The sequence below is a fragment of the Panicum virgatum genome, chromosome 9K (genome assembly GCF_016808335.1).
Source record: "Panicum virgatum strain AP13 chromosome 9K, P.virgatum_v5, whole genome shotgun sequence".
Classification (NCBI taxonomy): Eukaryota; Viridiplantae; Streptophyta; class Magnoliopsida; order Poales; family Poaceae; genus Panicum; species Panicum virgatum.
The window spans coordinates 66,007,798-66,026,158 of NC_053144.1; the positions used below are offsets into that span (position 1 = coordinate 66,007,798).

Here is an 18,361-nt window from a genome sequence, read left to right on the forward strand (position 1 = left end):
TCTTGAAAAACTACTAAAATATTTTGAACTAAAGAGGATTAGAGGTATTATTTATTTGCACCCCTACGAACAAGACGTTTTCAAGCCCAGAGTTTGCAGCACTCACTTGTATGTAACCTATAAACAGAGGAGCACGAATTTGGGCCGGATTAGCAGAGCGTTCCGAGCCCATTAATCTCCGGACCTCTAAACCACAAGAACCACAAGGCCCCAATCGTCGTCGGTCAATCAGCAACCCACGATGCTAAAGAACAAGAGCAAAAACCAAGCGGGGGCCACTGATTCACTTCAATTCGGACTTCAAAGCCGCGAGACCACACCGTGTAGACGCGGTGCGTATACACGGGAAACTGCGTACGCGTAGCCGTACTGGGCGACGGGTGTGCAGTACGTTTTTCTTTTCTTTCGGTTCGGCCATACTACTAGTACTCCTCACGAGCCGTGAACGACGACCGGGAGCCCCATCAACCGCGTTGAAGCAGCATGGAGAGCCTGTTCGTCTGACCACATAAATAGTGTAGGACTTGTAGAATAAATAGTATTTTGTGAGAGAAAATAAGTCGAGACAAGCCGAGACAGATAAGCCGAACAGGCTTGGAGGCGACATGGAGCGACCCGCAGCCAGCCATAGCCAGCCGCCGCCGCCGCTGTTGGCCCGTTTGCTCACGCAGGCGCGTGCGCCATCGATCGATCGCCGCGACGCAGCACCGGGAACAGCGCCGGCGACGGCGACGTCGACCCCACCGCGGCGGGGGGCTGCGAGGAGAGACGAGGCGACCGGCGGAACGGCCGGAAGGTTTGCTGTTGCGTGGACGCATCGGCAGCCGCAATGATTCCCGCCGGGGCCCTAGTGTTTCCTGCCGTCCATGCACCGCGCGACGCGAACCGGACGGGAGGGACGGCGAGACGGAAATGAGGCCCGGTGCGTGCTCGCGAATAAAGGAGGATCGATTAGGCAGCACCAATGCGGTTGTGCGCTCGACGTTTCCCTCTGGAGACAGATATATATTCTGCTAGTTATTCTCCACTCAGATTTTATTTATATTCCCTCCAGCTGCAAGTTACACAGTGTGTAAAATGGGCAATATTTCGCATCGGTTGATTCGGTGATGGCAATTTTATTCCTGAAGAATAACGTCTGTATGTAGAAAAAAAGGCTAGCTTGGTTTTTTTGCTGGCAATAAGCAGGCATGACAACAAAAAAGAACTGCACTCGTGAGATTTAAATTGGCAGCCAGCTGATCAGAGGGTTACGCAACGTTTGAGAACACAGTTCAAGCAAAACTGTGAAGGGAAAATAAGAATTTGGAGCTACAAAATTACTGACAACTAGTCCCTGTCTGTAATAAGGTTTAAGCTAACAGAAGAGGGGAGAACATGCCCTGGCAAACAATCAGCTATCCGGAACAGGGATAGAAAGAGAGGGAGGGAGAATAAGGCCCTGCCAAGTGAGCCATGTATGCAGTGGCCGCACGGCACGACTCGATACCAGAACAGCAGGACAACAGCGACGCACATCAAAATTATTGCGATCCTATTCCGAACGCAACGCATTCCCATCCCATATCCCCCCATCCCTCGGAATCATTGCGCCCAGGCGACGGAGGAAAGGCGAAGCGGCCGTGCTGTAAAGCGCCGCGGCCAACGTATCCACAGGGAAACCAAACCCCCGACGCCAGCGCCAGACTGGGCGGGCGCGCCCATCATCCCTGTATTCCCTGTGCCTGGCCGTGAGGCTGATAGTACACCGGAAGCTCCAGGAGTCAAAGGAACAAAGCTTCACGCAACACACCAAGCAAGAACAATCAGCTCTCTGCATGCGACTCCATCGGTCCCATCTGTGGACGGCTGACTGAGGTGAGGAGTCAGTCACCTGACTCGTCCAGCTCCGAGGACATGTCTGTTACACTGGAAATTCAGAGAGTTTAATCAGGTTGGGATACCTGTTATGGAAAGGCACCAGATGCTACAAGGTTAAGCAAAGGCTTTGTTGACCTTTTATCCTATCCTATATATACGAATGCAAGCAAGGCTCAGTCAAGATTCAGAAACTGCCAACACAGATTTTTTGGCATGCACTTCTCTGAACCACAAGGCATAGCAACATGCAGGGAGCAAACAATTCCCAGTCAAGAAGCAAAGCTTGAAATACATGCAAAGTTTAGTATCCAACTCCACGGAAAGGAAAAGCAGAATGCTTCCTTTAGCAAATCACACTTGCTATAAACAGGCCGCATGTTACAGACAGATAGTAGTTTGAATGAAATTAGGTCACGGGTAGTTCTAGTTTGCACCAAAATTTGACATCCCACTTACTAGCAATGGTGAGAGAAAAGCAAATTTACACTCTGCGAGCCAATCAGGCATATTCAGGCATAAGATATGGCAAGCACAATAATCTAAACTGTTTAGGCAGGCGGCAGCAGAAGGAATTGTACTCAGTTTTGGAAATAGTGCAATAAACACAAGGCTAGAAGAATAAAAGTACTGGTTCCAGCCAATATGCAAGCGCTGTTATAGCTAGATAAATACTGCAGCACACAAATTATTCCCTTCCATCCCTGTTGCACCCAGCTTATGCTCAAGAGCGCCAGATCAATGGGCATCCTAGTAGATTACTTCCCACAGATGTTAAACTACGCAGGCATACATCTTACCTTTTTTGCACAATTGCACTTCACAAGTAGCTAGAAAAATGTGGCAACTTTTTATTGGTGAAGAATGTAAAAGCCTTCTATACACTCTGTTTTCACTCTAGACAGCAAGACCATCATTTTGACAAGTCATGGACGTGTAATCCTGATATTAACAGGTAACACAACCATCTTTCAAAAAGCAAGCAAGCAGAAGAGCACAAAGGAATTTCTTCATAGGTGCGCAGCATGTCTCACAGTTAGGCCCTGTTTAGATCACAACCCGTAAACCCCGTAAACGCAAAAAAAACGTCACACCGAATGTTTCGACACATGCATAGAGTACTAAATGAAGTCTATTTACAAAACTTTTTGTATGGATGAGCTGTAAACCGCGAGACGAATCTAATGAGCCTACTTAATCCATGATTTGCAACAGTGATGCTACAGTACCATCCGCTAATTATGAATTAATCATGGATTAATTAGCATAATTAGATTCGTCTCGCGCTTTACAACCCATCTGTGCAAAAAGTTTTGTAAATAGACTTCATTTAGTACTTCAAATTAGCAAGATTCCATCGCAAATTTTTTTTGCAAAACATCTAAACACGGCCTTAGATTAGTTATCCAAAGGAATTCTGCAGTCTTATGATTCCAAATATTGTTCAAGCTTCTCAGGCAAGCAGAAGAGCACAGCCAAAGAGTGAGAACAGATTTAAATTACTATCCTTTTTTTATCTTATGAAGTTCCAAATGGGATCCTCATATTCTCTTATTGCACCTACTAATTGAGGATGATATCTAGCAGGCAAAACTACTAAAACGGAACATGCAAAATCAAACAGCTTCGATTAAGGATCATTTTATTATTCATAAATACAAACAGGACAAATGAATTGTTAGAACCAAATGGATGCCACATGAAAATTCACAACAAGCAATTCACATATATCATCACCAACTGCCAACTTGGTAGCTCATAACATCAAGAAAGGTATGCACATTATGAAACAAGCACAATGGATGAAAAAGAATTAGCATTTGTTGCAACTGCAGGCGAATCAAGTATTTCTTAACAGGTTCCTCTCATCAATAGATAAAAACTCTCTGAAAGTTTTTCTAGATTATTAATATGACATTTGTTTTGCATAATCTCGTATCTTTGAAATCACGAGCAGTTGATCCAAATGCAAATGTGGAAATGGATTAGCACGGAAACAGAAGTATTAGAACTCAAGGGTTACATGAGACCGCTGACAATCAGCTGATGTCCAGTTAATTCTGAAACTGGGCAGAAGGCAGAAATCGCTACGAAGAATAAGGGCTGAAGCAATTGGACAGGCCGCCTCTGTGCATACCATCCTTCATAAATATCCACTTCATTCATCTTTTATTCAGTGGACTCAGCAACCCATCACGGCGCAGTTATACACGAAGTTCCCAGATGGTCGTCTGGCAATCATATTCCACACAGGCGGCCGATCATTTGGGACCCATGAGTTGAGCTCAATAGTACCACCAGTATAGGTCCTCGGGCCTCCGATGACAATCAATCTGTCTCCACATGCTCGGAAAGCAAGCCCCCACCCATTCATGGAGACAGACCGTTCAGGCAGCTTTCCAAGAGTAATCCACTTATTGTTCTTCTTGTCATACTTCTTGAGATCCTTCTCACTATAATCAGCAGCATAGAGCTCATTGTTGACAACTGCAATAAGGGGAGGAGCACCAGTCACACCGTTGAGGCCTTCAGACATGTTCTCGATGATCCTCCAAGACCGCCTCTTCATGTCATACTCCTCCCCACAAGTCAGTACTTTGTTGTTGTTGGCTACGCCACCTATTACATAGAACTTGCCATCCATGAAAACCCCAGAACACATCTTCCTTGCCCTATTCATGCTGGGGAGAGGCGTCCAGGTATGTGACTCAGAGTCATACATCTCTGCAGAGCTCAGTATGGTGCCCAAAGAATCAGTGCCTCCAGCTACGAAGGCCTTCTCCCCAACACTTGTTGACCCAAACAGGCAGCGGGGGGAGTTCATTGCATCAGCCCTCGTCCATGAATTGGTTAGGATGCTGTATCTGAACACAATACGCGCCATCCCAAACACAAGCAGCTCAGTGCCGACTGCTAGTGATTCCTTGTCAGAGCACATGAAGCATTCATCTGGCGGCATCTTGGGCACTCGGATCCAGCGATCTCGATATGGGTCATATGCATCCCATTCAAGAACATTGCAGGAGAAGTAGACCCAATGTTCCGCCACCCCATTCTGGCGCCGCAGGCGGTAGATCTCCCCACTGCGGACCAGGGAGCGGAAGTCGCGGCTGAGGGAGGCCACCGAGCCGTAGTCCGACCGGGATAGCCGGAGGAGGCAATTGATGGTCAGGTCACGGCCGATAGAATTAATGGGGTTGCTCCCAGTGCCCTGCGGCTCCCCACCACCGGAGGCATGGCGGCTGGAGCCGTGGCCCTCGGTGATGTCCGGCGTGTGCGGCTGCGGAGACGGCGGCTTGCTGCGCTTGCCGCCGCCGTCAGCTTCCTCGACATCTTCCGGAGCGGGGCGCTTGCCGCTGAGGACTTGGTCCGCGAGGTACGCCCACTCCGTCTCCGGCTCGCAGGAGCTCGGCAGGGAGCGCGAGACGAGGTAGGACTGCCCTTCCAGCATCATGCCTTCTCCCTTTGCCCACCCCGAGAAATTCTTCCTCCTGTTGCTTTATTTGCTCCTCTTCTTCTACGACTGATCCAGAAAAAAAGAAATCTTAGCTTGCTAAGCAATCGAGACTCGCAGTTAAGATCTGGAGGCGCATAAATCGAATGGAAAAAATAAATAAATAAGCGGGGATGATATCAACAAGAACAAAGGGATCAAGAACAGAGGGGGAGAACTCTGAGATCTGAGGAGACCGAACCTCGCGGATAAAACAGGCACAAAAATCGAATCTAGATCTCGTGGCGAGAAGGCGACCCGATCGATCTCCCCAAACCTAGAGCAAATAACCGAATCTCTCAGCGCCACAGCAGCTGAGCTACCACCGAGCCAGCCAAGCAAGACGCCAAAACAAGTAAAAGGAGCTCACCTAAATCGAATCCATGGCAGATCGCAGGCACCAAATCTGCGCTCAGAGATGGCGGCCCGGAGCCCCCAATCAGGTCCTCCCGGGCACTCCTCCCCCGAGAAATCCCCCCACCTCCGGCCCGGTCCTCCCCCACTTGGTAGTTGGCCTGGTGGCGGCCTCTCCTCCCCACCCTCTCCCTCCCTCGCCCTCCTACCGATGCGTGAGGATTTATACCTGTAGAGCTAGATAGATGGATGGGCTCTATCCTACTGATGCCACTTGGTTACGACTGCCGCTTCTAATGCTTCTGGCTTCTGCTGCAGCCCCTGCTGCCTCCCTTCCTTCCCCTTCCCCCCTCCTCTCTCTCCTCTCGCGTCCTCTCTCTCTCTCTCTCTCTTCTGGCTGTGGCTGGGAGGGCTGCTGGCCTTGGCCTCTGCTCCTCGTGTTGGAGTAGTACTTGGGGAAATGGAACTCTCCCCCCTCCCCCTCACTTTATTTCTTTCTCTTTTTATTTATTCCCCCTCCATTTTCTCTCTCCTCCCCCCTCTGCCCATCTCCACCCTTTCGCTTTGTGTGCGTCCGTCTGTTTTGGCTCGTCGGAATTGGAAACCGCGCAGGCCTCAGAAATAGAAAAGGGCGGAACCGGCCACCGGCCAGCTCACCTGAAAGCTGAGGTGGATTCTCTCTCTACTCTCTCCTCCCGCGCAGCCGCAGCGCAGCCTGCCTACTCTACTGTACACGCGACGGCGTGAGTCTCTCGCGTATCCTTTTTCATCCGATGCTGATTGGCAGCAGCACAACTTGTCTTTGTTTCTTCTTTTCATCACGTCACAGTAGAGCTTTTTTGTATCAACTGTATTAGTACTAGTATTATTACAGTCCTCCGTACCAGTATACCAGAAAAATAAACATACTGTAATTTTTTTATTCCCTCGTTGTCTTAGTTATTCGTCTCCGTCGCAGGCTATATCTATATATGTATACATATACAACCACCGGCTTAAAGTCAATTCAACCACTGTTTCTATTTAAAATGTGTACAGATAATCAGTGCATTGATTATGAGCCCCAAGGATTTAATAAAGTGGCCCTGCAAAGAATCTTCAGTCGTTTCTCTTTGCTCAAATTTAATCCTTTTTCTTTTGCGTACTACTAGTATGGTAGCAGCAGCACATTAGTGTCTGGATGTAGATCAGCACTTCAACGCATACATTGAGGCCCTAAACTAATTGCTACGCGCGAAAAAAAATGTTTTGCACTTAAACAGCTGAGGTTTGCACACTGCTACGGGCCTTGTCCTTTTTTTTTTTGCTAATTTTCTCTGTATCGTTCCAATTTTATCGGATGTCTCCGAAGAGACCTACGGGCCTTGTCCTTGCCCAACGGACAATGTTTTAATCGCAAAATTAATGCCATCATATTTGTATTATAAATGTTTCTGATAACTATACTTTTGTATCACGTAAATAGAATATTAATAAAATAGTTATTTGCCAAGCCTCTCCTCCTCCTAATGGAGTGATGAAATACGTCTAATTCTAAACGAAGGGGGTAAATCTCTTGAACAGCTATTGCTCTTTTGTTTAAAGATAGGAAGAGAGTTACAATAATACACTATTGACTACTCTCCTTAAATACTTTCCACTGTGTAAAGTGCCTTCTGCCGTGGGGGAACAAGCAAGAATTACTCCAGGGGTTAAATACTCATTTAAGGCATGAAGAAGCTTGCGCTGGAAAATGTTAGCATGGATGGACTCGGGATCATACTGCATGAACCGTAAAATGCATTTTAACTAAGTACAAAATTCGGTGTACTAGGTGGGTTTTGCTTTATGAGACCAGCTCCCCCAAGATGTTAATTTTGCTTGATCAAAGTAACACCTACCATTCCTCACTAGGATTTGTGATAGGGGACGCCGCATGTTTGAGGAGTTGGAGCTGTGGGTACACCACAAATCATTGGTTGAGCTACTTGTTTTCTCTTGGACTAAAAGAATAGGCATAAATCATCTTGTTTTGAGGTCATTTGCAACTGTATTTCAGAGGTGCGGTGGAGATCAATCTTAGCTCGCTTAACTTTTGTTAGCAAGATTGAAGTTATACGCATCGATTTCTTGTGTCCAAAGAGGAAGGCGATACGATATGCCATCGCACTTCTGACCTAAAATGTCTTCGGATCTGCAAATGCAGACTTCAAATGCAAGGTCACGTCTGAACTTCACCATGATCGGGCGCGGCTGTCGAAGCCAGGATAAAAGGACAAAGGAAAACTCGATTACTGGCAGCACAAACGCAGCCTGAGACTTGAGGTTTAAGCTGCACTCGATGAGACGACGAAGCAGGGAATATCTTTTTTCCAGAAAGCCTGATCAAACGGGCACGCCCTGCCGCTCTGAACAAGTACACGTACTACCACCGCCGGCAAAGCCGCCGAGCAGAATCTACCGCTGTAACAAGTACACTGGGAGTCTGCCTTTCCACCTGTACTTGTCAACTGGGGTCTTGTTTGACTAATAATTAAAGGTATTAAATAAAGACAGTTTGTAAAATTAACCCCACAACTCCTGCGCTACTTCGCGACATGAATCTAACGAGGTCTTTGACCGTACGATTAGAGGTTGGTTACTGTAGCATCGATTAATTATCATCATTAGATTCGTCGCGAAAAGTTACACCCATCCATAAAAATATTTTGCAAATAAACTTCATTTAGTGCTTTATGCAGACAAGATTTCTTTTTGTGCTAGTTGTGCTAGTGTCATCCAAACGAGGCGCAGCAGTTGGGTTGGGCGCATATGGCCATATGGGTGTCGCCTGCGCGTGGTGCGGCGGCTCCCTTCAAAATTCCAAAATTTTACAAAATTTCTCGTCACATCGAATTTTTCAATATATGCATGAAGTATTAAATGTAGCTAAATAAACTAGGAGAAAGCCCTTGGATGTCCCTTGCGTTAAACCTAGTTTATTTATTGTCGGTAGTTCCATGGCTCTAAAAATTATGAAAAAATCGCAGTGGCTTTCTCCTTTCATGTGTAGCCCGTTGTAAAAGTTTCATGACCTATTGCTATGCACTTTTGGGTAGATCTTTTTATGTTCCTTTTACCTTGCTAGGGTTATTTAAATGCTTTGTTAGCAGCAAGTAATGTTGGAAAAATTTTGTGGCATGCTTTATCGTTATCACGTTAAGCTGGTAAATTCTTATTCCTAGAGCTTGTATGCAAGTTAGGTTTTTACTTATTTTTGCCCCTAGCTACTCTTTTCTTTATGTAATTGTTGTTAGTTATTTATTTCATGCATGTGGACCTTCAGCGAAGTTAGTTCTGTCTCACTCCATGCTGCTGTAAGCAAGTTAATAGTTGTTGTTTTGAAGGAAACACTTCAGGCTTAATGAGTTGAACTTCTGCACCGCATAGCGTTTCATTGTTTTGAAATGCATCGCATCATAAGCACTCATGCATTGCACTGAATTCTAATTGTTGCATGGCATATTTTATTCGTGTAGACGCCGCGAACGAAGTCGCCCACGAGTTGATCGCTGAACCGGTCCAGGAGCCACAAGCAAAAGAGCAGCAGGAGGTCGCCATTGAGCCCGCTCTAGAAGACCTAGTTAACCCCGCTGACCTGCAAGGCAAGCCCCGGAGCATAACCATAATTTAAATTATTCAATGTTTATTTAAGTATTTGTGCATTTAAGTTTTAGGAGTTATATGAAACCCTAGTATGCATGTTCTCCCTAGGTACCTGTGAATCCATACTAGTGTGCGGTTATCGTTAGCAATGCTTTGCTAAGTAGGATTCCGGTAAAAGTCGAGTGATTACTGTCACTCGCGAGATTTAGGATCTTGATTCCTTAGTTATGGCTTTGAAATGAATTGTTGAATAAAGAGAAATGGAGACCGGGCAGAAATGAGTTGGATTAATGGTATGGAATGGATGAAAAGAAATGTCCACCTGTGTCGATTGAGGACCGTTCCGTTGTTGGCAGTGTTGACTGAGTTTGAACAGTACTAACCACATGCCGGAAGTAGGAGGTAGTCGAAACCGGTAAGCTAATTACCTGATTTGCAACGATACTTTGAATCGCGACCTGTTACTCTGGGAGTGGAATGATGGCGGGTGTTGGATAGTATGTCGCCTTCGGGTTCTCTGGGAATTCGCCGTGAGGGACCCTTCACCCGGGTTTTGGCAGGCGTGATTCAGACGTCGGGGTGATGATGGGAACCGTTGACGTGTGTGGCCTGACGGGGTTTTCACATGTCGTGTGAGTTAGGTCCATCTTGCAAGGTTAAATCGGATCGATTCGCCGTCTCTCTCGGTTAAGAGAACCTTGGTCACTTTGTCACATCGTAGTAAGAAAGTGGAATGAAAGAGGAATGGAAAAGATTGGTTTGTGAGTTACTGAAGAATAATCTGCTCCACCATGTGTGCTCTAGATGTTTAGTCAAATTTAGTTAATACTCGTTGTACTAAATGGAGCTAAAATATTGAAAGTAAGGATTCACTTCTAGCAGCCTTTCAGCAAAAGAACTCCAGAGCCAAAAAGCCTTGCATGTCTAGGTAATGGGCTAAGTATACCCAGAGTCGGGTAAGCCTTGCTGAGTATTAGTATACTCAGGGTTGTTGTTGAACCCTTTTTAGCAGGTTATGTCCCCGCTGACTTCGAGAAGGTCTGTGCGTCCTGGATTGGACAGTCGCTTCCTCCTGGGTGGACCGTCGAGTGGGCCCCATCTTCCCCGTGAAGATCGGGCAGGTTGGCATCACATTGGTGGGCAGGATGTGGAGCTCACCTTGTATCATCGTCATGGTTATCGTATTGTATTTCGAACTCAGTTTTTAACCTTCCGCTGTGCTTTTGAACTCTGTCATTTGTATTCGAATCTTTTATGTAAAACCTGTGTTGTAAATTAATTTGAAGATTTATGTATGCTGGTATCACCTGTGCTCGTCTTTGTACGGGTCTAAGTGCAATTGTGATCCTGGAGTACAGTAGTTTAATCGGGATTTACCCGACAGCCTGCCAGGTTACACCGTTTTAAGTGCACAGTAACTTGATTAAGTATTAAGATGATGGTTAGTGCATTTAAGTCAGTTTAATTTGGACGGTGCTGCTATATGGCCATGCTCACCAGACGCGATGAGCAGACGGCACTCCTCCGGGAGATTGTGGAGCAGGGCAGAGCTCCTCAGAGGTTCCGTCTGGTGCAATCGGGCCCACAGCGAGCCCCCTTCCAGCACCAGCCACAGCAGTAGTGGGGCTATAGACCACCTCAGTACACACAGTCACAGGGGACCATCAGGCCTCCTGCTCCTCAGCAGAATGAACAGAAGGTCTGGGTGCAGCAGCCGGGGGTGCGCCCTACTGTGTTTCCTTATTACAGCTGTGGGCAGCCGGGACACTTTGCACGTAACTACCCAATGCCACCCAAGCAGGGCCAGCAATCAAGTTCGCAGAGCCAGAAGCAGAAAGTGGCTCACTTCAAGCCAGGACAGGTGCACTATACCACCTTCGAGGCCATCCCTGAGGGAGCACCAGTGATGTCGGGTACGTTCTCTGTTAACAGACACCCCGTTACTGTGCTATTTGATTCTGGGGCATCTCACACATATATTAGAAAAGAATGTGTAAGCAAACTGGGATTAAAAGTGGAGGGCATATCCAGACCATATAATATTCACTCTCCCGGGGGCACTTGATTACTAATCAACTTGTTAGGCAAGTACCCTTGCAGTTACAGGGGAAAGTTTTTGCCACACAACTTATAGTGTTACCATCCCAGAAGATGGATATTATTCTTGGCATGAATTGGATGGGAGTTCATGGAGTCGTTCTTGACACTATTTCTCAATCTGTGCACATCAATTCTCCTATTCATGGTTCGACGACCTTGTGTCTTATGAGCTCCACCCCGTTGGTCCATACGGTGAACCACGCCGAGGGCAAGAAGCTAGCAGACATACTAGTGGTATGCGAATATCCGGATGTCTTTCCAGATGATTTGCCTGGGATGCCACCTAACCGCAATGTGGAGTTTGCTATTGAGTGGCAACCGGGCACGGCACCCATCTCTAGGAGACCTTATCGGATGCCACCCAATGAGCTAGCAGAGCTAAAGAAGCAATTGCAAGAACTGCTTGACAAAGGGTACATCCGCCCTAGCACTTCCCCCTGGGGTTGCACTCTTTGTTAAGAAGAAAGATCAAAGCCTCAGATTGTGTGTGGACTATAGACTTCTGAATGCCGTCACAATCAAGAACAAATATCCCCTTTCCAGAATTGATATTCTGTTTGATCAGCTATTCGGGGCCAAGATATTTTCAAAAATTAATCTCCGCTCTGGTTATCATTAGATAAAGATTAGAGCTGAGGATATTCCCAAGACGGCTTTCTCCACCAGATACGGGCTCTATGAATATCTAGTCATGTCGTTTGGGTTAACAAATGCCCCTGCTCATTTTATGTATCTCATGAACTCGGTATTCATGCCTGAGCTAGATAAGTTTGTCGTGGTTTTCATTTACGACATTCTTATATATTCGAAGAATGAAGAGGAGCATGCAGAGCATCTTCGCATTGTGCTTCAGCGATTGCGGAAACACAAGTTGTATGCCAAATTCAGTAAATGTGATTTCTGGCTCACGGAGGTCCAATTTCTGTTGATCCTGGTAAGATTCAGGATGTCCTGAATTGGAAGGCTCCTACCTCCGTTCCAGAGATCCGGAGTTTTCTTGGGCTAGCAGGTTATTATCGCCGGTTTGTACCGGACTTCTCCAAAATTGCTAGGCCCATGACGGAATTGCTTAAGAAAGGGGTGAAGTTTGTTTGGGATGACAAATGTGAACAAACTTTCCAGACTTTGAGAAAATTATTGACGTCGGCCCCTATTTTGGCTCAGCCGGACATTACTCGGCCTTTTGATGTTTATTGTGATGCATCAGGCACAGGACTTGGATGCATCCTTATGCAAGATCAGCGAGTGATTGCTTATGCTTCACGAGCTCTTAGGCGGCATGAGGAGAATTATGCTACTCATGACTTAGAGCTAGCAGCAGTAGTCCATGCATTAAAAATCTGGCGGCATTATCTTCTGGTTAATCCTATTCATATATATTCAGACCACAAGAGTCTCAAATATATTTTTACCCAGAGCGAGCTGAATTTGCGCCAGAGACGGTGGTTAGAGTTAATTAAGGATTATGATCTGGAAATTCATTATCACCCGGGCAAGGCGAATGTTGTGGCCGATGCACTGAGTCGCAAGGCAAGTTGCAACTGCATCTCAGCTACGGGTTTGCATGAAACTTTGTGTCAAAAAACGGAGAAGATGAATTTAGCTATTGTAGCTGAGGGTACTCTTGCTAACATTGTTCTCACTCCAACACTTCGAGATCAAGTTATCGCGGCTCAGAAAAACAATATTGGCATGTAAAAGATTAGACAAAGGCTCAAAGAAAATGATCCTCGAGTGGCATGCTTCCATTTGGATGGCGAGGGTGTTTTATGGTTTAATGACCGGTTGGTGGTACCTAAAGATTTAGAACTCAAATTCTTGATGAGGCTCACCTTTCTAGGTATTCCATTCACCCGGGCAGTAACAAGATGTATCAAGACCTCAGACAACGATTTTGGTGGACAAGGATGAAACGTGAAGTCGTCAAATATGTCTTTGAGTGTGATATCTGCCAAAGGGTCAAAGCAAGTCATCTCAGGCCCGCTGGCATGCTGCAGCCTTTGGATATTCCTTCATGGAAGTAGGAGGATATTAGTATGGACTTCATTATTGGTTTGCCTCCCACGTCAAAGAGATATGATTCTATTTGTGTTATCGTTGACCGCCTCACTAAATCCGCTCATTTTCTTCCAGTGAAGACCCGTTATTCATCTCATCAATATGCTGAGATATATATAGCTCGGATTGTGAGTCTCCATGGTGTACCCAAGACAATCATTTCAGACAGAGGCTCACAATTCATTGCACGTTTCTGGGAACACTTGCAGGCATCTCTGGGTACTCAGCTTATTCGCAGCTCTGCCTATCACCCTCAGACCGATGGTCAAACTGAGCAAATCAATCAAATTCTGGAGGATATGCTTAGAGCCTGTGTGCTCTCCTATAGCAAGAAATGGGATGAGTGCCTACCTCTAGCGGAATTCTCTTATAATAACAGTTATCAAGAAAGCATCAGAATAGCTCCTTTTGAGGCATTATATGGGCGGAGGTGTAGAACCCCATTGAACTGGTCAGAAGCCGATGAAAGAAATGTATTCGGCCCTGATATGGTTAGTGAGTCGGAAGAACAAGTCCGGTTTATCCAGGAGAATTTGAAAGTAGCCCAATCTCGGCAGAAAAGTTATGCAGACAAGAAACGTCAATCAGTATCATTCCAAGTGGGAGATTATGTCTATTTACGGGTATCTCCAATGAAAGAGGTCTAGCGGTTTAGAGTGAAGGGAAAGCTCGCCCCTCGCTATGTTGGGTCTTTTCCTATCTTTGAGCGATGTGGGCCGGTAGCATATTGCCTAGAACTTCCAGCCCAACTATTCGCGGATCATAATATATTCCATGGCTCCCAGCTCAGGAAATGCCTCAGTGTTCCAAGCAAAGTGATTGACATAGAGAAGTTACAAGTGGAGCCCGACCTTGTCTATCCAGAGCATCCAGTAAAAATTATTGATCACAAGACTCGGGTCACTCGAAATCAAACTAGCAACTTTTATAAGGTGCAATGGAGTAATCACTCCGAGCGAGAAGCTACCTGGGAAACGGAGGAATTTGTTTAGTCCAAATGTCGTAAACTGCTCCAAACTTACCAAGGTATATAATTTTCCGTCTTCCTTTCAATTTAGCACCTTCACCCTAAATCTCGGGATGAGATTTCTTTTTGGAGGGAAGATTGTAACATCGAGTGTTAAACTTGGGAATTAACTAGATAATTAGTGACCTAATTCTTTCGGTTACGAATTGAGTCAAGAATCGACCCAAGTTCAGTTTTCAAACTCTGGAGTCAGGGGAAATCGGAACCTCCGGATTTGAACCCGGAATTTCTGGAAACACCCGGATACCCCGGACCTGGAAGTCTATATCACAGGTTTTGATCTTTTTTTGCTATTCCCAAACGTTATAAACCGTTATTCACTCTCTTTTCTCGCCCTCCCCGTGCTCTCTCGTGCCCCAAACCCTAAACACCGAATCCATTCTTTCAAATCCATTTCAAGACCAAGGGAGTTCCAAATCATCGTGAAGGACTCTCTTCTCTATACGTTCCACCTTGGGGTGGCTTTTTCTCCAAGTGTTTTGGTCAGGAGAAGCCTGCTCAAGGTATTCAAGCTAGGGCAAGCTTGATTTACTCTTCTAAGAGATTTTTAGTGTTTTCCATTGGGTCAATCATCTCCTTACGAATCACTCTACTAGGGTCTAGGAGGGTTTCGATTTTTGTGGGTTGGTTTTGCCTCAATCAACATTTCAGTCTTGGGGGCGAAAACTGTGTGAATCCGGAAACTCCGGGCCTTAATCCGGATACTCCGGAAATTCCGGATATTCCGGATTTATTTATCTGTTGGGCATCTTTTTGTTTTAGTTAGAGGTATTTTTGTGCAGGTTAGGGTTGATTTGTTTTTCTAAGTCTTGCTTGCATCTCTCATGTCATATGCATGTGCATACGTATAGCAGCCGTGGCGAGGGAGGTGTTATACGAGGTCTGACCGGTAGGTTAGTGTAGGCCGAGTGCGACCGGTCTGACCGATGTTGGGAACCGGTCTGACCGGTTGTGCTGAACCCGAACCAGCAAGTTAGTGTAGTTGAAGGTTCTTTTCCCTTGAACTTGATCGCTCCATTGTAAAGTTATACTTTATGTAATCTTTTATGTAATCTATGTAAATTATGTATGTACATTTGAACTCGGCTTGTAAAACTATGGTATTTTCACTGGGTTTGTAAAAAGCATGTATTACCTTATATCGTAATGTTGTATTTTTCAAGTATTTGTCGTACTTATACCATGTGCGTCCGCCTTCATGTGGGACTACCGGTATTGTTTCGATCGGGCCGTGGGTTGAGAAAGGATCGCCAAATTAAACCATTAAGCTAATGCGTCCGATGTATTCAAATGACGGATATTACACTTAGTTTAGAGTTTTAATTTGGCGGTTCTGTCACACTCTCTCGCTCACTCCTGGTCCAAACCGACCGGTCTCTGGCTGCTTTTTATCAAAACGCATGTTGGGGGTGTGTGGATCTATCCATCAGAGAAGCGACAGTGCAGCGATCTCGACGACCCGGGGCCATCTGTAGCGGCACGTACAACCAGCATAAAGCGACAGCAACTGGTTTGGTTGGAGCGTTAAGCAAGGTGCCCCCCGCTGGCCGGTGCTCTCGCTCGCACGCACTGTGACCATGATTTTCTGCTCTGCTCGCTCGCTTGCTGGCCGTTGCTGATGACCATTAGCCCCTTGCTAATGCGAGTGCGTGGGGTTTAGCAGGGGATCCGTCCTGAAAAGGAGTGCCCTCCAATCCATGACACCCAAGTGCAACGCCACTTTACCCCCCCCCCCCCCCTCTCTTTCTGTGCCCCGCCTCCTTTCTCTGTGTTCAGTCCGTAAATGCAGTTGCCAAGAAATTCTCCTCTCTCTCTCCTCCTCCTCAACTGCACTGCTTGTACTGCTAGTGTACTACTGCGGTTTGCTTTAGCTGCAAATTGCGGAGGATGATGACAAGTTAACCCACCCACCAATGGGGAATTATTCCAATGCCCGGGACTTTCTCCGACGATGCCCCCCCCGGTGTGGAATCAGGGCCGGCGCCGCCGCGCGGAGGCGAAAGCCGCCACGCGCTTCGCGCGCTCCGGTTACCGGATCGTCGAGAAAGGTGAGGGGGAGAATGTGATTCGCCTCGTCACCGGCGTGAAAAAATAGAAAATGCGGCGTCTGCTGAGGACAAAACGATCCGGCGCGCGGTGACAACGGAGCGTGGAGCGGCTTGGGCCGTGCACGTCGCCGTCAGGCAGGTTGCATTGCCTCTGCGCGCGGCCGCGGCCGCGGCATGGTGGTGGGAGCATAGTTTTTATTTGACCTCCGGGGGGGGGGGGGGGGGGGGTTCGCTTGCTTCCGCTGCTGATTGCCTTGCTTTGGTGTCGGACACGATGCGAACGTGTTGCTCCCCCGCACGACTAGAATAACATCAGTAGCCAGCCACCACCACCACTAGCTAGCTAGCCAGCCCCCCGCATTTGAAAGGGCACGGGTGATTATTCCTTCAGACCCTCCAAAAGCTATCGGTTCGTTCGATCGCTTTGCATCCGTGCCGCGCGTGGCTCTCGGCATGCAGCAGCCTGGGTGCCCGTGGCGCATGGCGACAGGGGAGGAGCTGAGCGAGCCTGCCGGCCACGGCGGCCCACGGGGATTGGGACTGGGATCGGAGCGCAGGGGTACAAGAAGGCGAGAGAAGCCAGATTACCAACCCAACCCCATGGAGCGGACGGGGGAGCGAGCGGCCACATGCGCCGCGGATCCGATCTGCGCGTGTTTCTCTGAGCTGTGACCACCCCCCCCCTGCTCCTGCTCCGCCCGCGCCCTCCTAAAGCGAAGCGATCTCGTGCTCACATGGCTAACCGCCCCCCCATCCCACTGCTCTCTCTCTCTCTGCTCGCCTCCGCCTCCATCTGCCTCGATCCGCGACGTGATGTGATGTTTCTTTCTACACAAGCATGTTTTAAGGCCCACCCCACCCCCATCCACTCCCTCTTATCACTTGCTCGCAATGCAACTAGTACTCGCTAATTCAGAGGGAGAGTGTGGATGCATGCATGTTGTCCACTGTAGCATCAGGGCAGGCCCAATGATTCGCCACGCTTCGTATGCTCAGCCACGCACCACCACCACCACTCCATGGATTTGTCGGGCAGGGCGGCTTATGGTATGGCTCGCCAGGGTAGCCCTCCGAGTTGTTGCGAAATTGAATGTCACTTCAAGGGAACGGCACGCACACACTCTCCCCTCTCGCTTCGCTTTTCCACTGATCCCATCCGTGCGGAAGCGGGACTGGTGGGCACTGTGGAGGAGGTACAGGGGGCTTTCGCGGCTGACGGACACCTTACCTTCCCCAGCTCCTCCCCTCGCTTCCACTTGACGCCACCCCCCGCGCCTTGTCTTGTTCCCCGCGAGTCCGCGGCGTCCACTGCCGCTGATTGTACTCGTTCGGTCCATACAGAAATACGAATGTGCTAACGCTGTTTCGCAAGCCAAATGAAGCATGAAACCGTCTCGCAAAAATCACAGCAAGCCCTGTGTAATAGCATCCAGGTAATGCTAGCATTTGGGGTTCTGGACAGAGAAAAAAAAGAATACTTGGACGAGCGGAGGCCAGGGTGACGTGGGCCAGCCGGACAGGTACGAGCCCTGGCTAGCGGGCTCGCCAGCTCCATACCAGCAGCCCAGGTCCCAGCCTAGGCAAACATGGCTGGCCGTAGCCTGTGGTGTACCACCGTGGCGTCGCGCTGGCTGGCCGGCGCCGCCGCGTGGTTCCCGCTCCTCCCACTGCACGTCCAATCCGGCGCCGACGCCGCGTACGGGGCGGCAGCCCGTCGGCCGTCGGTCCCATCCGTCCGGTTGATGTGGTCCGGCTGGCGGCCGCGACCCCGACGTCGCGGCGGCGGCCGAGGGCGATCGA

The 18,361-nt window shown here is 47.9% G+C and overlaps 1 protein-coding gene and 1 pseudogene across 3 annotated transcripts; both read right to left on the reverse strand.

The window, feature by feature from the left end:
• Positions 1–3,657: 3,657 nt before the first annotated feature.
• Positions 3,658–6,623, reverse strand: LOC120647156 (F-box/kelch-repeat protein At1g74510-like). Of its 3 annotated transcripts, XM_039923812.1 has the most exons (4): positions 5,721–6,135; positions 5,553–5,627; positions 5,434–5,438; positions 3,658–5,347 (listed from the first exon to the last, which is right to left on the reverse strand). In XM_039923812.1, the coding sequence occupies exon 4, from the start codon at positions 5,309–5,311 to the stop codon at positions 4,040–4,042; it is 1,272 nt and encodes a 423-aa protein (XP_039779746.1). In that variant the 5' UTR covers positions 5,312–5,347; positions 5,434–5,438; positions 5,553–5,627; positions 5,721–6,135; the 3' UTR covers positions 3,658–4,039. The 3 variants fall into 3 exon arrangements, with proteins under 3 accessions (XP_039779746.1, XP_039779745.1, XP_039779744.1); XM_039923811.1 differs by lacking the exon at positions 5,434–5,438 and having other exon boundaries at positions 3,658–5,380; positions 5,721–6,623; XM_039923810.1 differs by lacking the exons at positions 5,434–5,438; positions 5,553–5,627 and having other exon boundaries at positions 3,658–5,380; positions 5,721–6,623.
• A 385-nt stretch (positions 6,624–7,008) lies between these two features.
• LOC120653099 lies at positions 7,009–7,059 on the reverse strand (annotated as a pseudogene).
• Positions 7,060–18,361: the final 11,302 nt, after the last annotated feature.

What these genes read in the sequence shown, in the direction of transcription:
- LOC120647156 (XM_039923810.1), bottom strand. Translation starts at nt 5,311, where the DNA reads ATGATGCTGGAAGGGCAGTCCTACCTCGTCTCGCGCTCCCTGCCGAGC.